The following is a 27847-nucleotide window of genomic DNA, read 5'->3' as shown; positions in this document are numbered from 1 at the left end:
ATACAGTATAATCAGTGCATCTAACCGTTTCGCTAACAACAACAAAAAAAGACCTTGGATCAGTGTCTGGTGGCCACTTCTTCCTCTACTCCCTAGCCCCACTGTGCTTTCAGACCCATGGGTCATTTTCATTAAGCACCAAATGTAAGATAACTGAATTCAATAGAGAGAGACTACCTGGACTTGTCCAATAAGAAACCCTTATTTTCATCTTCCATTGCAAAAAAAAGTATTATGTTGCATGCCCTTATGAACACAACCCAGACCCCTCTCAGGGTTGGTATAGTGACAGAGTTGGCTTCATGGTGATGAAGCTGAAGTTATATGACTGCGGCAGACCCTTGTGGGCTGTGCTGTTGAAGTGGCTCCAGGAGAACGGAAGCAGGCCCCCCTGAGTGGTGGGACCGTTCACCGCCTCGCCTGCTAACTGACGGGCCAGGTGGAAGTCTGTCACCTAGGAGAGGGAAGGAGAGAAGATCATTAAAAATGGCCCTTTGTTTTACTTGAATGTTATTTTAGTATTGTGATGTACTGTAGGAGTATAAATTGTGCCATCATGTTCCTTTTGATATTATTTTATGAGTGAGAATGCATGGACATGGTGGTAATTGAACCCTGACCTTGGTGTCATAGCAGCCTCCTGGACGTGGTTTCTTCAGCCTCAGGTCGTTGCGACAGCAGATGGTTTTACAGGGATGGCCCTTGGAGTAAGGGTCTTTCCTGTAGTCTGGAGACACAGTTCAAAAGCACTGAGTTCAGAGGTTGGAACAGCAGGCATGACAATCTAGTAGACCCACACAGCGAGATGATCTATCCTCCTTGTGGGGTTGAATAATTTAATCTCCACCTGAATTCTCATTCTATTAATAGGGATATTATATCTCATTCTATTAATAGGGATATTATTCTTTCCAGTCCGATTACGGTTGTAGCAAAAAAGATTAGACACTACAGGGCCAGCGGACCTGCAGGCCTGGCATTGCCTGCATCTGCCTAATTATAAAATAACTACAGTTACCAACCCATTCCTGACAAAATCATACTCAAATCAAATTTTATTGGTCACATACACATGGTTAGCAGATGTTAATGCGTGTGTAGCGAAATGCCTGTGCTTCTAGTTCGACAGTGCAGTAATATCTAACAAGTAATCTAACAAATTCACAACGACTACCTTATACACACACACACACACACACACACACACACACACACACACACACACACACACACACACACACACACACACACACACACACACACACACACACACACACACACACACACACACCCACACACACAAACACACACAATGTAAGGGGATGGAATAAGAATATGTACATATAAATATATGGATGCGCGATGGCCGTACGACATAGGCAAGATGCAATAGATGGTATAAAATACACTATTTACATATGAGTAATGTAGGATATGTAAACATTATTAAAGTGGCATTTTTTAAAGTGACTATAAATCCATTTATTAAAGTGGCCAGTGATTTGAGTCTGTATGTTGGCAGCAGCCTCTCTGTGTCAGTGATGGCTGTTTAACAGCCTGATGGCCTTGAGATAGAAGCTGTTTTTCAGTCTCTCGGTCCAAGCTTTGATGCACCTGTACAGACCTTGACTTCTGGATGATAGCGGGGTGAACAGCAGTGGCTCGGGTGGTTGTTGTCCTTGATTATCTTTTTGGCCTTCCTGTGACATCGGGTGCTGTAGGTGTCCTGGAGGGCAGGTAGTTTGCCCCCAGTGATGAGTTGTGCAGACCGCACTACCCTCTGGAGAGCCTTGCCGTACCAGGCGGTGATACAGCCCGACAGAAGGCTCTCGATTGTGCATCTGTAGAAGATTGTGAGGGTTTTAGGTGACAAGTCAAATTTCTTCAGCCTCCTGAGGTTGAAGAGGCGCTGTTGCACCTTCTTCACCAGGCTGTCTGTGTGGGTGGACCATTTTTTGTGCCGTGGCGGAGATCTTTGTGGGCTATACTCGGCCTTGTTTCAGGATGGTAAATTGGTGGTTGAAGATATCCCTCTAGTGGTGTGGGGGCTGTGCTTTGGCAAAGTGGGTGGGGTTATATCCTGCCTGTTTGGCCCTGTCTGGGGGTATCATCGGATGGGGCCACAGTGTCTCCTGACCCCTCCTGTCTCAGCCTCCAGTATTTATGCTGCAGTAGTTTATGTGTCGGGGTGGTAGGGTCAGTTTGTTATATCTGGAGTTTTTCTCCTGTGAAAATTGAAGTATGCTCTCTCTTTCTCTCTTTCTCTCTTTCTCTCTCTTGTAGGACCTGAGCCCTAGGACCATGCCTCAGGACTACCTGGCATGATGACTCCTTGCTGTCCCCAGCCCACCTGGCCGTGCTGCTGCTCCAGTTTCAACTGTTCTGCCTGCGGCTATGGAACCCTGACCTGTTCACCGGACATGCTACCTGTCCCAGACCTGCTGTTTTCAACTCTCTAGAGACAGCAGGAGCGGTAGAGACACTCTTAATGATCGGCTATGAAAAGCCAACTGACATTTACTCCTGAGGTGCTGACTTGTTGCACCCTCGACAACTAGTGTGATTATTATTATTTGACCATGCTGGTCATTTATGAACATTTGAACATCTTGGCCATGTTCTGTTATAATCTCCACCCGGCACAGCCAGAAGAGGACTGGCCACCCCTCATAGCCTGGTTCCTCTCTAGGTTTCTTCCTAGGTTTTGGCCTTTCTAGGGAGTTTTTCCTAGCCACCGTGCTTCTACACCTGCATTGCTTGCTGTTTGGGGATTTAGGCTGGGTTTCTGTACAGCACTTTGAGATATCAGCTGATGTAAGAAGGGCTATATACAGTGGGGAGAACAAGTATTTGATTCACTGCCGATTTTGCAGGTTTTCCTATTTACAAAGCATGTAGAGGTCTGTAATTTTTATCATAGGTACACTTCAACTGTGAGAGACGGAATCTAAAACAAAAATCCTGAAAATCACATTGTATGATTTTTAAGTAATTCATTTGCATTTTATTGCATGACATAAGTATTTGATCACCTACCAACCAGTAAGAATTCCGGCTCTCACAGATCTGTTAGTTTTTCTTTAAGAAGCCCTCCTGTTCTCCACTCATTACCTGTATTAACTGCACCTGTTTGAACTCGTTACCTGTATAAAAGACACCTGTCCACACACTCAATCAAACAGTCTCCAACCTCTCCACAATGGCCAAGACCAGAGAGCTGTGTAAGGACACCAGGGATAAAATTGTAGACCTGCACAAGGCTGGGATGGGCTACAGGACAATAGGCAAGCAACTTGGTGAGAAGGCAACAACTGTTGGCGCAATTATTAGAAAATGGAAGAAGTTCAAGATGACGTCAATCACCCTCGGTCTGGGGCTCCATGCAAGATCTCACCTCGTGGGGCATCAATGATCATGAGGAAGGTGAGGGATCAGCCCAGAACTACACGGCAGGACCTGGTCAATGACCTGAAGAGAGCTGGGACCACAGTCTCAAAGAGAACCATTAGTAACACACTACGCCGTCATGGATTAAAATCCTGCAGCACACGCAAGGTCCCCCTGCTCAAGCCAGCGCATGTCCAGGCCCGTCTGAAGTTTGCCAATGACCATCTGGATGATCCAGAGGAGGAATGGGAGAAGGTCATGTGGTCTGATGAGACAAAAATAGAGCTTTTTGGTCTAAACTCCACTCGCTGTGTTTGGAGGAAGAAGAAGGATGAGTACAACCCCAAGAACACCATCCCAACCGTGAAGCATAGAGGTGGAAACATCATTCTTTGGGGATGCTTTTCTGCAAAGGGGACAGGACGACTGCACCGTATTGAGGGGAGGATGGATGGGGCCATGTATCGCGAGATCTTGGCCAACAACCTCCTTCCCTCCGTAAGAGCATTGAAGATGGGTCGTGGCTGGGTCTTCCAGCATGACAACGACCCGAAACACACAGCCAGGGCAACTAAGGAGTGGCTCCGTAAGAAGCATCTCAAGGTCCTGGAGTGGCCTAGCCAGTCTCCAGACCTGAACCCAATAGAAAATCTTTGGAGGGAGCTGAAAGTCCGTATTGCACAGCGACAGCCCCGAAACCTGAAGGATCTGGAGAAGGTCTGTATGGAGGAGTGGGCCAAAATCCCTGCTGCAGTGTGTGCAAATCTGGTCAAGAACTACAGCAAACGTATGATCTCTGTAATTGCAAACAAAGGTTTCTGTACCAAATATTAAGTTCACACACTGTGTCGCTCAAATATTCACATATCTAAGCTGCTTCTCGTCCTTTAGAGGACAGGGGAGGTGGGCTGTGCTCTGCTGGGGCCCACCTGCACCTATGCAACGTTTCAGATGGTTGAGTAAGTGTTGATTTGATATGATTTGTGTTGTGTTGTCGTGACACCCTATCCCTTTCTATCCCTTTTACTTACCTCTATATACAGTGGGGAGAACAAGTATTGGATACACTGCCGATTCTGCATGTTTTCCTACTTACAAAGCATGTAGAGGTCTGTAATTTTTATCATAGGTACACTTCAACTGTGAGAGACGGAATCTAAAACAAAAATCCAGAAAATCACATTGTATGATTTTTAAGTAATTAATCCTTACAAACCTCTGCTTTTCTGATGTATCAAATACTTATGTCATGCAATAAAATGCAAATTAATTACTTAAAAATCATACAATGTGATTTTCAGGATTTTTGTTTTAGATTCCGTCTCTCGCAGTTGAAAAAAATTACAGACCTCTACATGCTTTGTAAGTAGGAAAACCTGCAAAATCGGCAGTGTATCAAATACTTGTTCTCCCCACTGTAAATACATTTGATTTGATTTCAGTTTGTCCGTCATGTGTACGCCGAGGAACTTAAAAAACTTTCCACCTCCTCCACTGCTGTCCCGTCGATGTGGATAGGGGGGTGCTTCCTCTGCTGTTTCCTGAAGTCCACGATCATCACCTCCTCCCTGTAGGTTGTCTCGTCATTGTTGGTAATCAAGCCTACCACTGTAGTGTCTTCTGCAAACTTGATGATTGAGTTGGAGGCGTGCATGGCCACGCAGTCATGGGTGAACAGGGGGTACAGGAGAGGGCTGAGAACGCACCCTTGTGGGACCCCAGTGTTGAGGATCAGCGGGGTGGAGATGTTGTTTCCTACCTTCACCACCTGGGGGCGATCCGTCAGAAAGTCTAGGACCCAGTTGCACAGGGCAGGGTTGAGACACAGGTTCTCAAGCTTAATGATGAGTTTGGAGGGTACTATGGTGTTGAATGCTGAGCTTTAGTCAATGAACATCATTCTTACATATGTATTCCTCTTGTCCAGATGGGATAGGGCATTGTGATGGCGATTGCATCGCCTGTGGACCTATTGGGGCGGTAAGCAAATTGGAGTGGGTCTAGGGTATCAAGTAGGGTGGAGGTGATATGATCCTTGACTAGTCTCTCAAAGAACTTCATGATGACAGAAGTGAGTGCTACAGGGCGATAGTCATTTGGTTCAGTTACCTTAGCTTTCTTGGGAACAGGAACAATGGTGGCCATCTTGAAGCATGTGGGGACAGCAGACTGGGATAGGGATTGATTGAATATGTCCGTAAACACACCAGCCAGCTGGTCTGCGCATGCTCTGAGGATGCGGCTAGGGATGTCGTCTGGGCCGGCAGCCTAGCGAGGGTTAACACATTTAAATGTTTTACTCACATCGGCCACGTTAAAGGGGAGCCCACAGTCTTTGGTAGCGGGCCGTGTCAGTGGCACTGTATTGTCCTCAAAGCACGCAAAGAAGTTGTTTAATTTGTTCGGGAGCGAGGCGTCGATGTCCTTGACGGGGCTGGTTTTCTTTTTGTAATCCATGATTATCTGTAGACCCTGTAACATACATCTCGTGTTTGAGCTGTGGAATTGCGAGTCTACTTTGTCTCAAAACTGACGCTTTGCTTGTTTGATTGCCTAGCGGATGGAATAGCTACACTGTTTGTATTCCAGTCGCCTCGGCATGATTAAATTCGGTGGTTCGCGCTTTCAGTTTTGCGTGAATGCTGCCATCAATCCACGGTTTCTGGTTAGGGAAGGTTTTAATAGTCACAGTGGGTACAACGTCTCCAATGCACTTCCTAATAAACTCACTCACCGAGTCAGCGTATACGTCAATGTTATTGTCTGAGGCTACCCGGAACATATCTCAGTCCACGTGATCGAAGCAATCTTGAACCGTGGAATCCGATTGGTCAGACCGGCGTTGGATAGACCTAAGCATGGGCGTGACCTGTTTTAGTTTCTGCCTATAGAAGGGGAGCAAGAAGATGGAGTCATGGTCAGATTTGCCAAAGAGAGGGCAGGGGAGGGCCTTGTATGCATCGCGGAAGTTAGAGTAGCAGCGGTCCAATGTTTTGCTCGAGTGGGTGCAACAATCAATGTGCTGATAGAATTTAGGTAACCTTGTTCTCAAATTAGCTTTGTTAAAATCCCCAGCTACAATAAATGCAGCCTCAGGATATATGGTTTCCAGTTTACATAAAGTTCAGTGAAGTTCTTTCAGGGCCGTCGAGTTATCTGCTTGGGGGGGATATACACGGCTGTAACTATAATCTAAGAGAGTTCTATTGGAAGATAATGCGGTCGGCATTTGATTGTAAGGAATTCTAGGTCAGGTGAACAAAAGGACTTGAGTTCTTGTATGTTGTTATGATTACACCATGAATCGTTAATCATGAGGCATACACCCCCGCCCTTCTTATTACCAGAGATATGTTTGTTTCTGTTGGCGCAACACATGAAGAAACCCGGGGGCTGTACCGACTCCGACAACATATCCCGAGTGAGCCATGTTTCCGTGAATCAGAGAATGTTACAATCTCTGATGTCTCTCTGGAAGGCAACTCGTGCCCTAATTTTGTCCACCTTGTTGTCTAGAGACTGAAGTTTGGCGAGTAGTATGCTCAGAAGCGGTGGATGGTGTGTTCGCCTTCTAAGTCTGACCAGGAGGCCGCTCCGTCTGCCTCTCCTGCGGCGACGACGTTGTTTTGGGTCAGCCTCTGGGATTAGAACCAGAGTGGAGGTCCGAACAAAGGATCCGCTTCGGGAAAGTCGTATTGCTGGTCGTAATGTTGCTAAGTTAACGTCGCTCTTATATCCAATAGTTCTTCCCGGCTGTATGTAATAACACTTAAGATTTTCTGGGATAACAATGTAAGAAATAATACATTTAAAAAACGAATTACTACATAGTTTCCTAAGGACGTGAAGCGAGGTGACCATCTGTCGGCGCCATCTTGAGAGGGGCTGCAGCACTCACTGTTGTATCTCATGATGTGTTTGAGGGAGGCGAGGTCTGTAACCCTGGCCTGATCCCTGCGGAAGATCTTGGCTCTGGGACAGAGGTCATAGGAGAAGTCCTCTCCATGCTTCCTCCACATGACCCCGTAGCCACTCAGGTTGTAGATGTCTGCATGGAAGGGCACGTTGTAGGACGGCCAGTAGCCTGCCGGAGAGACCAGGAGAAAGACAAGAATAATGTAGGAATGGTGAAGTAGGGATATATCAGATGCTGAGAGACTGAAACAACCAACATGATTCATTGATTGATATATTTTATTTAAAGGCCCAATGCTGCTGTTTTATCTCAATATCAAATCATTTCTGGGTAACAATTAAGTACCTTACTGTAATTGTTTTCAATGAAAATGGTAAAAAAAAAAAAAAAAAAGTTTCTTTGCTAGATCAATTTCTAAAGCAAGAATTTCGCTACGACTTTCTGGGAGTGGTCGGATTAGGGAGGGGAAAACTGAAAACTAGCTGTTATTGGCAGAGAAGTTAAACTTCCTGGTGATGTCTCTTACATTAAAAAGGGAATTCTCATAATTTTCACAATTACACAGTATTATTCCAACCTCAGTATGGAAATACATATAAAACACAGGAAAACCTCTATTTTGACTGCGCTGGGCCTTTAAGTGTCACACATATTCGTGCCCAGCTGACATGGGTTTATAATACACTATTATTTCTTGAAGTAATATGCACATAAAACAATTTTATTTTACAATATACACATATAGATAATAATCATGGCTATTACAGCTGCCATTTAATTACATTAAACAAACAATGCATTTATCCTTCTCCCCCCAGGCTTTGAAAATACATTTTTGCAACATATCAGCTTGCCAATCAATGAATTACATTTGGGGGAATCATATGAAGTTTAATCCCATAAGACTTTATTAATCCTAGAGTATCAATTAGGATGGCATATAACCCATGTATATCCACCAGTTTAGTGTTATTTCAACAGACTGAAATGAGACGGTCCCTTACCCTGTCGCAGGGCCTGTGTCTGGTCAGAGTGTAGCACCAGTCCTGGTATCTGCTCTACCACAGTCAGAGCCCCATCCCTTATACTCCTCCCCAACGACACCCTGCTCAGATCCAGCACCATGTACTGGCTGTTATAGGTTCCTGAGGAGGGGAGGGGAAATGTAGTTGTGTTATTAGTTGTGGTTAACTTGGTTTGGTGTTGATTATCTACTGGTTATTACAGGTCCTTGAAATGAGGAGAAACGAGTCACCTCCTGATATGCAGTATGTCATGGCTTAGGACTGTGGTGAACACATGCACTACACTGGAGCATGCAGATACTCAGAAGAAAAAAAAGAAGGGTATTTGAACTAGGAACTGGTGAGCAGAGTTTGCATGTATACGATAATAATGGGAACGTATCAGGTGTCACTTTTTGGTTACAGTAGGTTCCAGAGACACAGAGGCTATGGCCAGTCAGTCCTCTCATTGAGAACAAGCTGTACTGTTCCTCCTAAGCAACAAGTTATGTCATCTCCTGCTGCAGTGGCTCTATTAACAAAGACAGACTACAGTACATCCTTAGAGAACAGGACGGTTCCATCATCTGTGGTCAGGAACCGTCTGTGGTCAGGGCCTAAGGCAATACATCACATAGCCGGTGTGCGCCCGAAGACGTGGACGTCGATTAAGGCTGCCCCCCACACCTCTCTGATTCAGAGGGGTTGGGTTAAATGCGGAAGACACATTTCAGTTGAAGGCATTCAGTTGTACAACTTACTAGGTATCCCCCTTTCCTTTTCCTTTAACATGCTATGCCATTTATCATACTATGCAACAATCAATTCAACACAAACTACAATCCTTAACAAGTACAGTAGCACACAAATCACAAAGGCTATCCTCACACCACACCTAAACACAAGCTCATAGGTTAGTCATGCAAGTACAGGTTATTACACAAATCACACACCACAAACGTCCTCCACACCCCAGGCATTACCGGAGTTGTACTTAGAGAAGATGTGAGCCCACTGCTCCCCAGTGCGTGCCAGGGCATGTGCCAGCCGCACCCTCTGCCAGGCCAGCAGGCTGTGGGGGGTGATCAGGGTGAACAGAGAGGTGTTGAAGACACTGTTGGTGGTCTGAGTCATCAGCAGCCCACTGCCCAGCAGGTAGAAGTCATCCAAAGATGTCAGGAAGCCTTGGAGAAGAGAGGGGAGAGGAGATAAGTGCATGGCTGGTTAGGAAAGGAGAGGGGACATGAAGTGGTGAGGACATGGGGGGGCTTGGAGTGGGATGTGGGAGTAGTATAGACTAGATCCCTTGCGCTATAGTGTAGAGAAAAAAGAAGTTGGGCTAAGGGCAAGGACATATGTGAGGTGTAACATTCCTAGCACCACAGGGTAATTAAAAATGTAATTATAATGTAGTAGAATTCAGTCCCGAGAGACTGTGGTAAGCTTGTGCACAGAAGGGCTAGATGGATTCAAATCCTAGCACCCGGATTGTATTTTAGTATTTTTTAATGTAGTGTGTTTCTGCACTGAGAGTGAGAGAACATTCCCTGCTTAACTCTAAAAATAGCACTTTTAAGCCACTTCAGTTTTAATGGTGATGGGGCCTGTAAGATAATGTATGACAGGGAAAATGGTAAATCTTCAATAACTGCACTTAACCCCCTTGACTTGAAAATGAGGAACCAGGCTACGAGTTTACATTAATCATCCTTCCGTGGCAACTGCATATTACTAAACCTCCCAATTTTCAGGACTGGTGGAGTCTGTATTGTAAAAGACTCAGGCTGCTTTTTTTCAGCCAAATTAGGTAGATGGGTGCTACACATTGATAGTGAATGAGAAGAGTTCTCCCCAATAGCATAATATCAGACAGTAGCATACTACCCTGCATCCCACTGCTGGCATGACTCTGAAGCTAAGCAGGGTCAGTCCCTGGACGGACACCAGATGCTGCTGGAAGTGGTGTTGGAGGGCCAGTAGGAGGCACTCTTTCCTCTGTTCTAAAAAAAATGTATATATATACAGTATATAGAGTCGTGGCCAAAAGTTTCGAGAATGACACAAAAATTAATTTCCACAAAGTTTGCTGCTTCACTGTCTTTAGATATTTTTGTCAGATGTTACTATGGAATACTGAAGTATAATTACAAGCATTTCATAAGTGTCAAAGGCTTTTATTGACAGTTACATGAAGTTGACGCAAAGAGTCAATATTTGCAGTGTTGACCCTTCTTTTTCAAGACCTCTGCAATCCGCCCGGCATGCTGTCAATTAACTTCTGGGCCACATCCTGACTGATGGCAGCCCATTCTTGCATAATCAATGCTTGGAGTTTGTCAGAATTTGTGGGTTTTTGTTTGTCCACCCGCCTCTTGAGGATTGACCACAAGTTCTCAATGGGATTAAGGTCTGGGGAGTTTCCTGGCCATGGTCCCAAAATATCGATGTTTTGTTCCCCTTTTGCCTTATGGCAAGGTGCTCCATCATGCTGGAAAAGGCATTGTTCGTCACCAAACTGTTCCTGGATGGTTGGGAGAAGTTGCTCTCTGAGGATGTGTTGGTACCATTATTTATTCATGGCTGTGTTCTTAGGCAAAATTGTAAGTGAGCCCACTCCCTTGGCTGAGAAGCAACCCCACACATGAATGGTCTCAGGATGCTTTACTGTTGGCATGACACAGGACTGATGGTAGCGCTCACCTTGTCTTCTCCGGACAAGCTTTTTTTCCGGATGCCCCAAACAATCGGAAAGGGGATTCATCAGAGAAGATGACTTTACCCCAGTCCTCAGCAGTCCAATCCCTGTCCCTGATGTTTTCCTGGAGAGAAGTGGCTTCTTTGCTGCTCTTCTTGACACCAGGCCATCCTCCAAAAGTCTTCGCCTCACTGTGCATGCAGATGCACTCACACCTGCCTGCTGCCATTCCTGAGCAAGCTCTGTACTGGTGGTGCCCCGATCCCACAGCTGAATCAACTTTAGGAGATGGTCCTGGCGCTTGCTGGACTTTCTTGGGCGCCCTGAAACCTTCTTCACAACAATTGAACCGCTCTCCTTGAAGTTCTTGATGATACGATAAATGGTTGATTTAGGTGCAATCTTACTGGCAGCAATATCCTTGCCTGTGAGGCCCTTTTTTTGTGCAAAGCAATGATGACGGCACGTGTTTCCTTGCAGGCAACCATGGTTGACAGAGGAAGAACAATGATTCCAAGCACCACCCTCCTTTTGAAGCTTCCAGTCTGTTACTCGATCTCAATCAGCATGACAGAGTAATCTCCAGCTGTCACGTTCCTGACCTGTTTTATGTTATTTTTGTATGTGTTTAGATGGTCAGGGCGTGAGTTGGGGTGGGCATTCTATGTTTTGTGTTTCTATGTTTAGGTCGTTTGTAATTAGCCTTATATGGTTCTCAATCAGGGACAGGTGTTTTACGTTTTCCTCTGATTGAGAACCATATATAGGTTGGCTGTTCACACTGTTTGTTTGTGGGTGATTGTCTTCCGTGTCTGTGTCTGCGCACCACACGGGACTGTTTCGTTTGTTCGTTCGTTTTGATGTAGTCTGTTCCTGTTCGTGAGTTCTTCGTGTAGTTATGTAAGTTCCATGTTCAGGTCTGTCTACGTCGTTTTGTTATTTTGTAAATTCTCAAGTTTGTTTAGTTTTCGTCTTGTTTAAATAAAAGTCATGTCGTATCATAACGCTGCGTTTTGGTCAAATCCCTACTCCTCCTCTTCGGACGAAGAGGAGGAGGAAAACCGTTACAGAATCACCCACCAACCAAAGACCAAGCGGCGTGGGAGAGCGCAACAAAGAAACCAGGACTCGTGAACATGGGAGGAAATATTGGACGGAAAAGGACCCTGGGCTCAGACAGGGGAATATCGCCGCTCTGTTGAAGAGAGGGAGGCAGCTAAAGCCCAGGAGCGGTGGTTTGAGGAGGCAGCAAGGAGACGTGGCTGGAGACCCGAAAAGCCTGTGAGTAAACCCCAAAAATTTCTTGGGGGGGGGCTTAAAGGGAGAGTGGCGAAGTCAGGTAGGAGACCTGCGCCCACTCCCTGTACTTACCGTGGAGAGCGAGAGTACGGGCAGACACCGTGTTACGCAGTAGAGCGCATGGTGTCTCCTGTACATGTGCATAGCCTGGTTCGGTACATTCCAGCTCCACGTATAGGCCGGGCTAGATTGAGCGTTGAGCCGGATGTCATGAAGCCGGCTCTACACATCTGGCCACCAGTGCGTCTCCTCGGGCCGGCTTACATGGCACCAGCCTTACGCATGGTGTCCCCGGTTCGCCTACATAGCCCGGTGCGGGTTATTCCACCTCCCCGCACTGGTCAGGCGACGGGGAGCATACAACCAGGTAAGGTTGGGCAGGCTCAGTGCTCAAGGGAGCCAGTACGCCTGCACGGTCCGGTATTTCCGGCGCCACCTCCCCGCTCCAGCCCAGTACCACCAGTGCCTACACCACGCACCAGGCTTCCAGTGCGTATCCAGAGCCCTGTTCCTACTCCACGCACTAGCCCTATGGTGTGTGTCTCCAGCCCAGTGCCTCCAGTCCCGGCGCCACGCACCAAGCCTCCTGTGCGTCTCCAGAGCCCTGTGCGCACTGTTCCTTCTCCCCGCACTCGCCCTGAGGTGCGTGCCCTCAGCCCGGTACCTCCAGTTCCGGTACCACGCACCAGGCTTTCAGGGCGTCTCCAGAGCCCTGTACGCACTGTTCCTTCTCCCCGTACTCGCCCTGATGTGCGTGCCCTCAGCCCGGTACCACCAGTGTCGGTACCACGCACCAGGCCTATAGTACGCCTTGAGAGTCCAGTGTGCCCTGTTGTTGTTCCCCGCACTAGCCTGAAGGTGCGTGTCTTTAGCCCGGTACCTCCAGTTCCGGTACCACGCACCAGGCCTACAGTGCGTCTCAGCCGGCCAGAGTCTGCCGTCTGCCCAGCGGCGCCTGAACTGTCCGTCTGCCCAACGACGCCTGAACTGTCCGTCTGCCCAACGCCGTCTGAACTGTCCGTCTGCCAAGCGCCGCATGAACTGCCCGTCTGTATTGAGCCTTCAAAGCCGCCCGTCGGTACTGAGCCTTCAAAGCCGCCCGTCTGCCATGAGCCTGCAAAGCCGCCCGTCTGCCATGAGCCTACAGAGCCGTCCGCCAGACAGGAGCCGCTAGAGCCTTCCGCCCGACAGGAGCCGCTAGAGCCTTCCGCCAGACAGGAGCCGCTAGAGCCTTCCGCCAGACAGGATCAGCCAGAGCCTTCCGCCAGACAGGATCAGCCAGAGCCTTCCGCCAGACAGGATCAGCCAGAGCCTTCCGCCAGACAGGATCAGCCAGAGCCTTCCACCAGACAGGATCAGCCAGAGCCGTCAGCGAGCCATGACCAGCCAGAGCCGTCAGCGAGCCATGACCAGCCAGAGCCGTCATCCAGCCATGACCAGCCAGAGCCGTCATCCAGCCATGACCAGCCAGAGCCGTCATCCAGCCATGAGCCGTCATTCAGCCATGAGCCGTCATCTAGCCATGACCAGCCAGAGCCGTCATCCAGCCATGACCAGCCAGAGCCGTCATCCAGCCATGACCAGCCAGAGCCGTCATCCAGCCATGACCAGCCAGAGCCGTCATCCAGCATTAAGCCATCATCCAGCCAGGATCCGCCAGAGCCAGCCAGCCAGGATCCGCCAGAGCCAGCCAGCCAGGATCCGCCTGAGCCAGCCAGCCAGGATCCGCCAGAGCCAGCCAGCCAGCCAGGATCCGCCAGAGCCAGCCAGCCAGGATCCGCCAGTCATTCTGGTGTTGCCCCTCATTCTGGTGTTGCCCCTCATTCTGGTGTTGCCCCTCATTCTGGTGTTGCCCCTCATTCCGGTGTTGCCCCTCATTCCGGTGCTGCTCCTTATCCTGGTGATGCCCCTTAATTTAGGTGGGGTTATTTGGAGGGTGGTCATTGTGAGGGGGATAAAGAAGCGGGGATTTATTATGGTGGGATGGGAACCACGCCCAGAGCCTGAGCCGCCACCGTGGACAGATGCCCACCCAGACCCTCCCCTAGACTTTTGGTGGTGCGTCCGGAGTTCGCACCTTGAGGGGGGGGTTCTGTCACGTTCCTGACCTGTTTTATGTTATTTTTGTATGTGTTTAGATGGTCAGGGCGTGAGTTGGGGTGGGCATTCTATGTTTTGTGTTTCTATGTTTAGGTCGTTTGTAATTAGCCTTATATGGTTCTCAATCAGGAACAGGTGTTTTACATTTTCCTCTGATTGAGAACCATATATAGGTTGGCTGTTCACACTGTTTGTTTGTGGGTGATTGTCTTCCGTGTCTGTGTCTGCGCACCACACGGGACTGTTTCGTTTGTTCGTTCGTTTTGATGTAGTCTGTTCCTGTTCGTGAGTTCTTCGTGTAGTTATGTAAGTTCCATGTTCAGGTCTGTCTACGTCGTTTTGTTATTTTGTAAATTCTCAAGTTTGTTTAGTTTTCGTCTTGTTTAAATAAAAGTCATGTCGTATCATAACGCTGCGTTTTGGTCAAATCCCTACTCCTCCTCTTCGGACGAAGAGGAGGAGGAAAACCGTTACACCAGCCTTGTCCTTGTCAACACTTACACCTGTGTTAACGAGAGAATCACTGACATGATGTCAGCTGGTCCTTTTGTGGCAGGGCTGAAATGCAGTGGAAATGTTTTTGGGGGATTCAGTTAATTTGCATGGCAAAGAGGGACTTTGCAACTAATTGCAATTCATCTGATCACTCTTCATAACATTCTGGAGTATATGCAAATTGCCATCATACAAACTGAGGCAGCAGACTTTGTGAAAATTCATATTTGTGTCATTCTCAAAACTTTTGGCCACGACTGTACAGTATATATATCCCAGGGCAGTGATTGGGGACATTGCCTTGTGTAGTGTGCAGTCTTTCGGATGGGATGATAAACGTGTGTCCTGACTCTCTGTGGTCACTAAAGATCCCATGGCACTTATCGAAAGAGTAGGGGTGTTAACCCCGGTGTCCTGGCTAAATTCCAAATCTGTCCCTCATACCATCATGGCCACCTAATCATCCCCAGCTTCCAATTGGCTCATTCACCCACCTCCTCTCCCCTGTAACTATTCCCTGTGTCGTTGCTATAAATGAGAATGTGTTCCCAGTCAACACACCTGGTAAAATAAGGGTTCAATACAATATAAAGCACTATATAAATTGCTTTATCAATCAAATTCAATCACTCAAGTTCCGGTACCAGGGTAGCTGCTGAAGGATATCTTGCCCGTGGCGGTGTGTGTGTCGGCCAGCCTGAAGTCCCAGTGTTTGTAGATACGCATGGTGGAAGCGTAGTTGAACCAGCTGGAGTGGGCTAACAGCAGGTTCTCAAAGCCTGGCAGAACCTAGAGAGAGAACAGGATAAAGACACCAAACACATGGTGATACATCACAGGCTTAAAGTGTACCGTCCTCACTACCTCATGTATGAACTGAAGAGAAAACTGGATCTGAGAAAGGTATTAATCCACTCCTGTAGAAAAATTAAAGCTCAATAAAAAAGGTATCTACATCATTATAAACCAATATGCTTTAACAGTGGCTGAATATCTTTTGTAGATTATGGAAATCGCATTGTATAACTCCCCTCATGGGGATAATATGCAAGTCAGCTATAAATAAACTATAAACACCACCAATCATGAGCTAAACAAACAACCAGACCTAGCCAAATTCACTTGACCTTTATGAGAGCTGAGCAGTGGCCCATTCCTGGCACAGGGCCTCGGGAGGAGTTGAAGCGTGGCGTCAGTGCTGGAATCAGGTCCAGCAGGTCTCCAACTTCATTCAGAAACTGCAGCGCAAACATGGACAGAGGCTAGGACGTGGAAAGGTGGAAGAAAAGGGTCAGTTAGGATTTGCATAAAGGATTGGGAACTGTTTTTGTTTGCAATTAGGGGTTTGTGACTATACAGATCCCATTATGTTGGTGGAAAATCTGATGGTCGCACACAGAAAATTATCGTCAAAACACAATTCCCTTCAGTTCTGACATTCAGTCCCTCACACCTTTCTCTCGCTCCCACACACACACAAAACACACACACACACCTCTCTCTGCCTGCTCTTGGCCCAGTATGCAGCTCCAGCCTGTAGCCCATCCAGTTGAGCCAGGATCAGTCCTGCATGCAGCCACAAGGGGTCACTGTTTCTCCTCAACTTCACCTGCTCTTTGGTCCAGTAGTCCTGTTTACTGTGGATCGACTCAGGTATTCAGTCATTATAATTATTATTATAGGCTTTTAATTTGTTACATTGACTGCTAAAATTGACTACATTTGACCGGCATGATATTTGATGTAAAAAAAAATATGTGATTCCGTGAATGGTGGTCCTCAAGAGCTTTCGACAGTGATTTAGTAGTCCACAGAACGGAAAAGATTGGGAGCCGCTGGTCTGTAGCATAAATGGGAATCTTACATCATGAAATCTTTCAAGGGGTCCAGAATCTTCTCATCTTTAATCATCTGAGGATATATGTTGGCATAGTGGCTAAACATTTGCCTGATGGAGAGAGAAAGCCAGGGTCAAAATTTCCTCAACATTTCCTCAAGGATTTTCACTCTCAATAATGATGTCTATAATGAATGTATAGGCGTGAACAGGGCTAAATAAAGATAACACGAACATCAGTGTCATTTGTAACAAAGCAGTGAAAGCACTCACTCTGCGGTGAGGAACCCTTCCAGATACCCAGCCAAGAAGGAGGTGGTCTCATCACTCTCGGGAGTCTCCCCATACCCTGCCCGAATCTCCAGCACCCCCCAGCCCGTCAAGAGGAGAGTGTCATTGTAATAGCCATAGGCACCCCCTTCTTTCTCCAACACCCCCTCATTCAGAATCACACTCTTCTGGGCAGCATCCCAGTACACAGTGGCCTCTTGAACCTCTACCACAGGGGGACAGGGATGAATAACACACCTTACATAATATTAGAAGAACACTCATGGGTGGTGGATAGAAGCTAAGCAAAAGTGTCTTGTCTGTGTATTCAGCTGAATGGATTGTATGGATTGAAGAATAGGTCTATTGAGCAAATGCATTGCATACAGTAGACCTATTACCAGGCAATGTTTACCTTGGAGCGGATGTTCAAATAGTTACAATGTATTTTATCAATCCATTTTACTTACTTTCACACTGTATAGAAATACTGAGGGGAATACAGAATAAAAAAATATAATGAAGCAAATAGGGCGGTAAATATTATTGTGTATGAATTTTTTGATCTGCGTCACCAAGAAAGAAAAAAAAAGTGTCTGGCAATGTAGCCTACGCACCATCTAAAATGTTCACTCTGGGGGTTCTCTGCTACTACTCGGGCGATTTATACCTATCTGACATGACATGTCAATCAAACCGTGCCACAATTCACAAGAGGTTGGACCTCTCCGATACACCTCTGCTTGCACATTTATGCAGTTTCTTGGATGCAATGAATGAACAACATACGTTTAACATAATTTGGCTAATTTATGAATATCGAAAGGCAAAGAGCAATATTGAAAAAATATTGAATGAAGACTTACGGTAAGTTTGCACGAGGGCTGCAGCCAAGACGCATAAAATAACAATTAATTCTCTCTGCTCCCCACTCAAAGCCATGTCTTAATTGATCGGTTCTAATATTAATAGAATGATACGTTTAAAGTGCATATTCTAAAGGCAATAACATATGACATTTGATGGACACTCCAGCGTCAAATTTAAGTTAAACAGGGGGAATCGACTTAAATTCATGTGCGACCTAAGCAGATAATAACCTAGACATATGATTGGAGGAACGTTAAGAAGCGCTCTTCAATTGGTTCAAGGCTACATGATAAACATAAATTATCTTTTCTAGGATGTTTGGCTACACATTTCCAACTACAATCCGATACTGAAAAAATACAGTGCCTTCGGGAAATATTCATACCCCTTGAAATTTTCCACATTTTGTTACGTTACAGCCTTATTCTAAAATGTATTAAATAAATAAAAATCTACACTCAATACCCCATAATGACAAAGCGAAGCAGGTTAATATTGTTTTTTGCAAAAATATTTTAAAAATACCTTATTTACATAAGTATTCAGACCCTTTGCTATGAGACTTGAAACTGAGCTCAGGTACATCCTGTTTCCGTTGATCATCCTTGAGATGTTTCTACAACTTGATTGGAGTCCACCTTTGGTCAATTCAATTGATTGGAAATTATTTGGAAAGGCACATACCTGTCTATATAAGGTCCCACAGATGACAGTGCATGTCATAGCAAAAACCAAGCCATGAGGTCGAAGGAATTGTCTGTAGAGCGCCGAGAGAGGATTGTATTGAGGCAGAGATCTGGGGTAGGGTACTAAAAATTTCTGCAATATTGAAGGTCCCCAAGAACACAGTGGCCTCCATCATTTTTAAATGGAAGAAGTTTGGAACCACCAAGGGCCTTGGTAAAGGAGGTGACCAAGAACCTGATGGTCATCTGTGGAGATGGGAGAACCTTCCAGAAGGACAACCATCTCTGCAGCAATTCACCAATCAGGCCTTTATGGCCAGACATAAGCCACTCCTCAGTAAAAGGCACATGACAGCCCGCTTGGAGTTTGCTAAAAGGCACCAAAAGGACTCTCAGACCATGAGAAACAAGATTCTCTGGTCTGATGAAACCAAGATTGAACTCTTTGGCATGAATGCCAAGTGTCACGTCTGGAGGAAACCTGGCACCAATACTACGGTGAAGCATGGTGGTGGCAGCATCATGCTGTGGGGATGTTTTTCAGCGGCAGGGACTGGGAGACTAGTCAGGATCGAGGGAAAGATGAACGGAGCAAAATACAGAGAGATCCTTGATGAAAACCTGCTCCAGAGTGGCCAGGACCTCAGACTGGGGCGACGGTTCACCTTCCATCAGGACAACGCTTCGGGACAAGTCTCTGAATGTTCTTGAGTGGCCCAGCCAGGACCTGGACTTGAACCCGATCGAATATCTCTGGAGAGACCTGAAAATAACTGTGAAGCGACGCTCCCCATCCAACCTGAAAGAGCTTGAGAGGATCTGCAGAGAATAATGGGAGAAACTGCCCAAATACAGGTGTACCAAGCTTGTAGCGTCATACCCAAGAATGCTTTTTTTATTTTTATGAATTAGCAAAAAAAATAAACCTGTTTTTGCTTTGTCATTATGGGGTATTGTGTTTATATTGATAGGGGAAAAAGCGATTTAATACATTTTAGAATAAGGCTGTAAGGTAACAAAGTGGAAAAAGTCAAGGGGTCTGAATACTTTCCGAATGCACTGTATATAAACGCAACATGCAACAATTTCAATGATTTTACTGAGTTACAGTTCATATGAGGAAATTAGTCACACAAAATAAATTCATTAGGCCCTAATCTATGGATTTCACATGACTGGGCAGGGGCGCAGCCATGGGTGGGCCTGGGAGGGCATAGACCCACCCACTTGGGGCCAACCCACTGGGGAGCAAGGCCTAGCCAATCAGAATGAGTTTTTCCCCACAAAAGGGCGTTATTACAGACAGAAATACTCCTCAGTTTCATCAGCTGTCTGGCTGGCTGGTCTCAGACGATCCTGCAATGGAAGAAGCCAGATGCGGAGGTCCTGGGCTGGCGTGGTTAAACGTGGTCTGCGGTTGTGAGGCCGGTTGGACGTACTGCCAAAGTCTCTAAAATGATGTTGGAGGTGGCTTATGGTAGAGATATAGAGATATGGTAGAGATAAATATGGTAGAGATAAATGAACATTAAATGCTGTGCCAACAGCTCTGGTGGACTTTCCTGCAGTCAGCATGCCAATTGCATGCTCCCTCAAAACTTGAGACATCTATTGCATTGTGTTGTGTGACAAAACTGCACATTTTAGAGTGGCTATTATTGTCCCCAGCACAAGGTGCACCTGTGTAATGATCATGCTGTTTAATCAGCTTCTTGATATTCCACACCTGTCAAATGCTCACTAACAGAGATGTAAATACATTTGTGCACAAAATTTGAAATAAATTAGCTTTTTGTGTGTATGAAACATTTCTGGGATATTTTATTTCAGGCCAGGAAACATGGGACCAACACCTGCACATCATCATCTGCACATCTATCACTCTAGTGTTAATTTAGCTAAATTGTAATTACTTGCTACTATGGCCTATTTATTGACTTACCACCTCACGCCATTTGCACACACTGTAAAAAGACGTTATTTTTTTTCTATTGTGTTATTGACTGACTGTACACTTGTTTATTCTATATGTAACTCTGTGTTGTTGTTTGTGTCACACTGCTTTGCTTTATCTTGGCCAGGTCGCAGTTGTAAATGAGAACTTGTTCTCAACTAGCCTACCTGGTTAAATAAAGGTGAAATAAAATTAAAATCTAACATGTTGCTTTAATATTTTTGTTCAGTATAAATGTTAAGACAAGATAAATAATTTACATATATTCTATCAAATGTTTGTGTGAAATCATCCACCATTGCATTTAGTTGTTGAAACTGTTATTTATAAACAATTTAATGGACAAAAATGTTTCACCCCAGATGGGACTCGAACCCACAATCCCTGGCTTAGGAGGCCAGTGCCTTATCCATTAGGCCACTGGGGCTTGTTATAAAGAGAACGGGATCTGGCCATTATATCATTAATTATCCAGGAGAAATATGACGATAAATCTGTGACAATCAAGTAATGACACTGAAGAAACTATTTCACGGGGGAAACAGTTCGATCGAAGCATTCGGTAAACAAACACAAAGTGACGCTATCACCATGGTGATGCGTTCACATTGATGGCTTATTCCACTCAAACTAAACAGCGGGGGCATTTATCAAGTGTTTACATTATTACAAGGATGAAATGTAGACTTTGTCTAACTATAAAGAATCCAATGGTATGTAGTTACAGTAAACATTCATAAAAATGCAAAGTGATTTGATATCATCCAACTCAAATGCTGCGTTTCCATTTGTAAATTCTTCCATTATTACCCGTTTAGACAAAATGGATCTGTAGCACTTGTGAAGTAACCTGCATGTCTGTAAAAAGCCGCTTGCTGGGCTAGAAAGAGAAGGGAAGCCTCTGCTAACCAAAGATAACGAATTAGCTAGGTCAATAAAAGCGTTGTACAGTCATTTAGCTAGCTATTTTAATATATGATTAAATAAACGACAAAGATAGTGGCGTAATGTTGTTGCTGTTGGTAATCTTAGCTTGCAATGCTATCGTTAGCTACGTTTCTTGACTACTATTTCCAAAGCTGCAAAATAAGAAGTTATCAATCTAACATTAATCCTCTACAATATATATTTGTCTCACAATATATAACGCAGCTGATTACATTTTAGTCATTTAGCAGACGCTCTTATCCAGAGCGACTTACAGTAGAGTGCATACATTTTTATTACATTTTACATACTGAGACAAGGATATCCCTACCGGCCAAACCCTCCCTAACCCGGACGACGCTATGCCAATTATGCGTCGCCCCACGGACCTCCCGGTTGCGGCCGGCTGCGACAGAGCCTGGGCGCGAACCCAGAGACTCTGGTGGCACAGCTAGCACTGCGATGCAGTGCCCTAGACCACTGCGCCACCCGGGAGGTTATGATGACGAAGATTCTGCTTTTTGGCAACACCTTCTGTCCAAAGAATACCCCTCGCAAGTCTGTTTCTGTCTTCAATCTTCTGTACTGAGCCTGCAAAGCCGCCCGTCTGCCATGAGCCTTCAGAGCCGTCCGCCAGACAGGAGCCGCTAGAGCCTTCCGCCAGACAGGAGCCGCTAGAGCCTTACGCCAGACAGGAGCAGCCAAAGCCTTCCGCCAGACAGGATCAGCCAGAGCCTTCCGCCAGACAGGATCAGCCAGGGCCTTCCGCCAGACAGGATCAGCCAGAGCCTTCCGCCAGACAGGATCAGCCAGAGCCTTCCGCCAGACAGGATCAGCCAGAGCCTTCCGCTAGCCATGAGCAGCCAGAGCCTTCCGCTAGCCAGGAGCTGCCAGAGCCGCCAGCCAGACAGGATCAGCCAGGGCCTTCCGCCAGACAGGAGCAGCCAAAGCCTTCCGCCAGACAGGATCCGCCAGAGCCTTCCGCCAGACAGGATCAGCCAGGGCCTTCCGCCAGACAGGATCAGCCAGAGCCTTCCGCCAGACAGGATCAGCCAGAGCCTTCCGCCAGACAGGATCAGCCAGAGCCTTCCGCCAGACAGGATCAGCCAGAGCCTTCCGCCAGACAGGATCAGCCAGAGCCTTCCGCTAGCCATGAGCAGCCAGAGCCTTCCGCTAGCCAGGAGCTGCCAGAGCCGCCAGCCAGACAGGATCAGCCAGGGCCTTCCGCCAGACAGAAGCAGCCAAAGCCTTCCGCCAGACAGGATCCGCCAGAGCCTTCCGCCAGACAGGATCAGCCAGGGCCTTCCGCCAGACAGGATCAGCCAGAGCCTTCCGCCAGACAGGATCAGCCAGAGCCTTCCGCCAGACAGGATCAGCCAGAGCCTTCCGCCAGACAGGATCAGCCAGAGCCTTCCGCCAGACAGGATCAGCCAGAGCCTTCCGCTAGCCATGAGCAGCCAGAGCCTTCCGCTAGCCAGGAGCTGCCAGAGCCGCCAGCCAGACAGGATCAGCCAGGGCCTTCCGCCAGACAGGAGCAGCCAAAGCCTTCCGCCAGACAGGATCCGCCAGAGCCTTCCGCCAGACAGGATCAGCCAGGGCCTTCCGCCAGACAGGATCAGCCAGAGCCTTCCGCCAGACAGGATCAGCCAGAGCCTTCCGCCAGACAGGATCAGCCAGAGCCTTCCGCCAGACAGGATCAGCCAGAGCCTTCCGCTAGCCATGAGCAGCCAGAGCCTTCCGCTAGCCAGGAGCTGCCAGAGCCGCCAGCCAGCCAGGATCCGCCAGAGCCGCCAGCCAGCCAGGATCCGCCAGAGCCGCCAGCCAGCCAGGATCCGCCAGAGCCGCCAGCCAGCCAGGATCCGCCAGAGCCGCCAGCCAGCCAGGATCCGCCAGAGCCGCCAGCCAGCCAGGATCCGCCAGAGCCGCCAGCCAGCCAGGAGCCGCCAGCCAGCCAGGATCCGCCAGAGCCGCCAGCCAGCCAGGATCCGCCAGAGCCGCCAGCCAGCCAGGATCCGCCAGAGCCGCCAGGCTTCGCCAGAGCCAGCCAGCCAGGATCCGCCAGCCAGTCCGGTGCTGCCCTTCAGTCATGAGCTGCCCTCCAGTCATGAGCTGCCCTCCAGTCATGAGCTGCCTTTCAGTCAGGAGCTGCCCTATAGTCCGGAGCTGCCCTATAGTCCGGAGCTGCCCTATAGTCCGGAGCTGCCACTCAGTCCGGAGCTGCCACTCAGTCCGGAGCTGCCACTCAGTCCGGAGCTGCCACTCAGTCCGGAGCTGCCAGTAGTCCAGAGCTGCCCCTCTGTCCAGAGCTGCCCCTCTGTCCTGAGCTACCCTTCTGTCCTGAGATACCTCTCTGTCCTGAGCTACCTCTATGTCCTGAATTATCTAGGGGGGACCGGTGTGAAGGTTCCTAGACCAGGGTTGGGGGCGAGGATCGCCACTCGGAGGACGCTAAGGAGGGGGACAAAGACAATGGTGGAGTGGTGTCCTCGTCCTGCGCCGGAGCCGCCACCGCGGACAGATGCCCACCCAGACCCTCCCCTTGAGTTTTTAGGGGTGCGCCCGGAGTTCGCACCTTGAGGGGGGGGTTCTGTCACGTTCCTGACCTGTTTTCTGTTGTTTTTGTATGTGTTTAGTTGGTCAGGGCGTGAGTTGGGGTGGGCATTCTATGTTTTGTGTTTCTATGTTTAGGTCGTTGGTAATTAGCCTTATATGGTTCTCAATCAGGGACAGATGTTTGACGTTTCCTCTGATTGAGAACCATATAAAGGTAGGCTGTTCACGCTGTTTGTTTGTGGGTGGTTGTCTTCCGTGTCTGTGTCTGTGCACCACACGGGACTGTTTCGTTTGTTCGTTCGTTTGTGTCGTCTGTACCAGTTCATGCGTTCTTCGTGTATATGTAAGTTCGTTTGTTCGGGTCTGTTTGACTTCGTTTATTATTTTGTAAATTCTCAAGTGTGTTTAGTTTCGTCTTGTTTAATAAATATTCATGTCGTATCACAACGCTGCGTTTTGGTCCAATCCCTACTCCTCCTCTTCGGACGAAGAGGAGGAGGACAACCGTTACAGTAACAGCATGTCCTTAGAATTGTCGGAAACCTAGGAGTGACAGGGACTATATTCTGGATTGTGGAGGTCACACATCCAACATGTCTTCAGGACTATATCTTGGGTTATTACTGCCTCTTTCTCTATTCCCTGTGGTTTTGTGTCACAGGTGAGATGATTGTTGTTATTACAATGTAATTGCTAGATGGTTATTGTTACACCAGATGCTGAATGTGACTGCAAGCTGTACTGCACAGACAAACGTCATTAGAGGTATTTAATTATATGGCTCAATAGCTTTCACAAACTGGCCAAGTCCGTGTAAACAAATTCAGTAAAGACAATCATAATCCAAAGGCTCAGTCAGTCATACATTGAGTAAGCGTTGCAGGTCAGGCTACATCGGTGTATGGGAAAACACATAGACCTTTTGACCGAGTATGGTAATGAATTGACCAAGAGTGATGTTTGAATTATTAGTCATTGTACCAGTACAGTGTGAGCCACAGAACCTTTCTTCCAAAATATATCATTGATCGGTTTGTGAGGGTTTGAGAAATGGGTCTTCTTGGCCCACTTACATACCCACTCCTTCCTCCTAGAGAGGACCATCCTCTTGAGGGACAATGGGAGTCAGTACAACCAAGAGGATGAGGGCTGGACCCCTGATGGTGGCTGGGGCTGGATGGAAGCTGGGGCTGGATGGTGGCTGGGGCTACTCATCTGTTTCGTCGTCACTGGGTTCTCCTACGCCTTCCCCAAAGCTGTCAGTGTCTCCTTCAAAAAGCTGATGAGGGACTTTGAAGTGTGCCACAGCGACACGGCCTGAATCTCCTCCATCATGCTGCCCATGCTCTATGGATCAGGTCAGAGGTCAATCATAGAGATGATACAGGGGCCTCTGAGAGCTTGAATCGTATACGAAACAAAGCTGTCAGATGTAAAAATAAAAAAATACGTCATTCAATGGGAAAAACAAAACAGAAAAGTGTCTGGGAAATGTATTTGTTGTCTGGAGATGCAAGTCTCTTGTAGTTCTGCATAATTTAATTAACAAATACACATGGCCTGTTTGTCTGTGAACGCCTTCTGCCCAGGCCCAGTGTCCAGTATCATGGTCAACAGGTTTGACAGCAGGTCGGTGATGCAGGTCGGAGGTTTGCTGGAATCAGCAGGCATGGTGGGACCTTCCTTCACCACCGCCATTAAACAGCTTTACCTTACAGGTACTTGCAATATGTCACAACTCACACCACTAATCCCTCTCTCTATCCAGCTCTAACGTGTAGCTTCCCATAGTCTGTATACAATGATTTCGGCCCGGGCCCCCAATGACTAATGCTCCGTGTTCCTCTCTGTCTTGTCCCCCCTGGGTCAGGTTCTGCTGGACCACTATGGCTAGAGGGACGGCTTTCTCATCATGGTGGACTGCTGCTCACCTGTGGGGCTTTCATGAGACCTCTGGAGAGGAGAAGGAGAAAGGAGGAGGAAACGGGAGAAGGGAAGGAACCAGCGCTGAAAGAGATGTTTCCTTCAAAAGTAGGAAAGGAGAAGAATGGAATAGAAAATCAGCTTTTGGACTTAAGGGGGGTGCCTGAACAGGTGGCTGTTGATCTTTACTGAGTGGACAAAACATTTGGAACACCTTCCTAATATTGAGTTGCACCCATTTTTCAGTCGGAATAGCCTCAATTCATCGGGGCATGGACTCTACAAGGTGTCGAAAGCGTTCCACAGGGATGCTGGCCTATGTTGACTCCAATGCTTCTCACAGTTGTGTCAAGTTGGCTGGATGTCGTTTGGGTGGTCGACCATTCTTGATACACACGGGAAACTGTTGACTGTGAAAACCACAGCAGCGTTGCAGTTCTTGACGCACTCAAAACGGTGCGCCTGGCACCTACTAACATACCACGTTCAAAGGCACTTAAATCTGTTGTTTTGCCCATTCACCCTCTGAATGGCACACATACACAATACATGTCTCATTTGTCTCAAGGCTTGAAAATAATTCTTTAACCTGACTCCTCCCCTTCATCTACACTGATTGAAGTGGATTTAACAAGTGACATCAATAAGGGATCATAGCTTTCACCTTGATTCACCTGGTCAGTCAATGTTATGGTGATTATAGGGGGACTTTACAATGATGGTGAAAACTTGGAGAAAAGTTTGGGTTATGTGAGTTAAAATCTACCGGAAAGTCACAGAGGGTGCACGGAGGGACATGTCCAAATGCTGAATTTAGGCACTTTAGCAAGTCTTTATTAATATAAAAAAATCGGATTAATTGAATTCTCAATGTGGTCTATATTAAAGGGCACTTCATTAAATATAACAGGCTTTTAAAAATTGTATATTGGTGCACAATTTCTACTTAAAATATCAAAGGGACGCAAAAGGCACTCATTTCGTGGAACAAGCCAGTAATTCGTGGAACAACCCAGTAATTGTTATGGCTCTAAAATAACTAAATACGTATTCTGCTCTGAATGGTTTTTCATTAAGCATTAATATTCTACATACATTCTTTCAAACCATTATATATTTTAATATTCAGTATTAATCAGTTAATAGTGGAGGAGGCCAATTAAACATGTCAACATTCTGTATTTATGCTTTCGTGTTTGTCCATGTACCTAATCTTGGTTAACCTCAATTTTATTTGCGTAGTCTGTCCAAGAGAGATTATTCTACCTGGCTTACAACTGGCTAGTTTCAAGTGTTAATGTCACATGCACAAGTACAGTGCTGCTGCCTTTCTTGCAGCTCGAAGCCCAACAATGCAGTAATAAATATCAATGCAGCACTAAAAATAACAAGGTAGGAAAAAACACACACAATAAATAGAAATAAGAAGATGAGAAAGTAAGAAGCTATATACAGGGTCAGTAGCGAAATACAGGGTCAGTTCCAGGGTCAGTAGCGAAATACAGGGTCAGTTCCAAGGTCAGTAGCGAAATACAGGGTCAGTTCCAAGGTCAGTAGCTATATACAGGGTCAGTTCCAAGGTCAGTAGCTATATACAGGGTCAGTTCCAGGTTCAGTTCCAATACCATATTTACAATATGCAGGGTTACTGGAGTGATAGAGGTACAGTGCCTTTAGAAAGTTTTCATACCCCTTGATTTATTCAACATCTTGTTGTGTTACAGCCTGAATTCACAATACCCCATAATGACAAAGTGAAAACATTTTTTTGAAATGCTTGCCAATTTATTGAAAATGAAATACAGAAATATCTAATTTACATAAGTATTCACTCCCCCGAATCAATACATGTTAGAATCACCTTGGCAGCCATTACAGCTTTGAGTATTTCTGGGTAAATCGCTAAGAGTTTTGCACATCTGGATTGTACA

General features: G+C 46.7%; 1 protein-coding gene and 1 non-coding gene across 2 annotated transcripts; both read right to left on the bottom strand.

Annotated features, from left to right (window-relative positions):
• Window positions 1-271: 271 nt before the first annotated feature.
• On the bottom strand, window positions 272-27789 carry LOC120045985 (phospholipase B-like 1). The gene is made up of 12 exons (XM_038990904.1): window positions 27778-27789; window positions 25925-25946; window positions 17007-17229; window positions 16761-16844; window positions 16392-16533; window positions 16024-16158; window positions 15541-15685; window positions 9291-9491; window positions 8308-8448; window positions 7286-7471; window positions 621-727; window positions 272-454 (listed from the first exon to the last, which is right to left on the bottom strand). The coding sequence occupies exons 1-12, from the start codon at window positions 27787-27789 to the stop codon at window positions 272-274; spliced, it is 1581 nt and encodes a 526-aa protein (XP_038846832.1).
• Window positions 20868-20940, bottom strand: trnar-ccu. The gene has a single exon. It is a non-coding gene; the product is annotated as a tRNA-Arg (tRNA).
• Window positions 27790-27847: the final 58 nt, after the last annotated feature.

This window comes from Salvelinus namaycush, chromosome 4 (genome assembly GCF_016432855.1).
Source record: "Salvelinus namaycush isolate Seneca chromosome 4, SaNama_1.0, whole genome shotgun sequence".
Classification (NCBI taxonomy): domain Eukaryota; kingdom Metazoa; phylum Chordata; class Actinopteri; order Salmoniformes; family Salmonidae; genus Salvelinus; species Salvelinus namaycush.
This window is presented reverse-complemented; position numbering and strand designations above follow the sequence as displayed.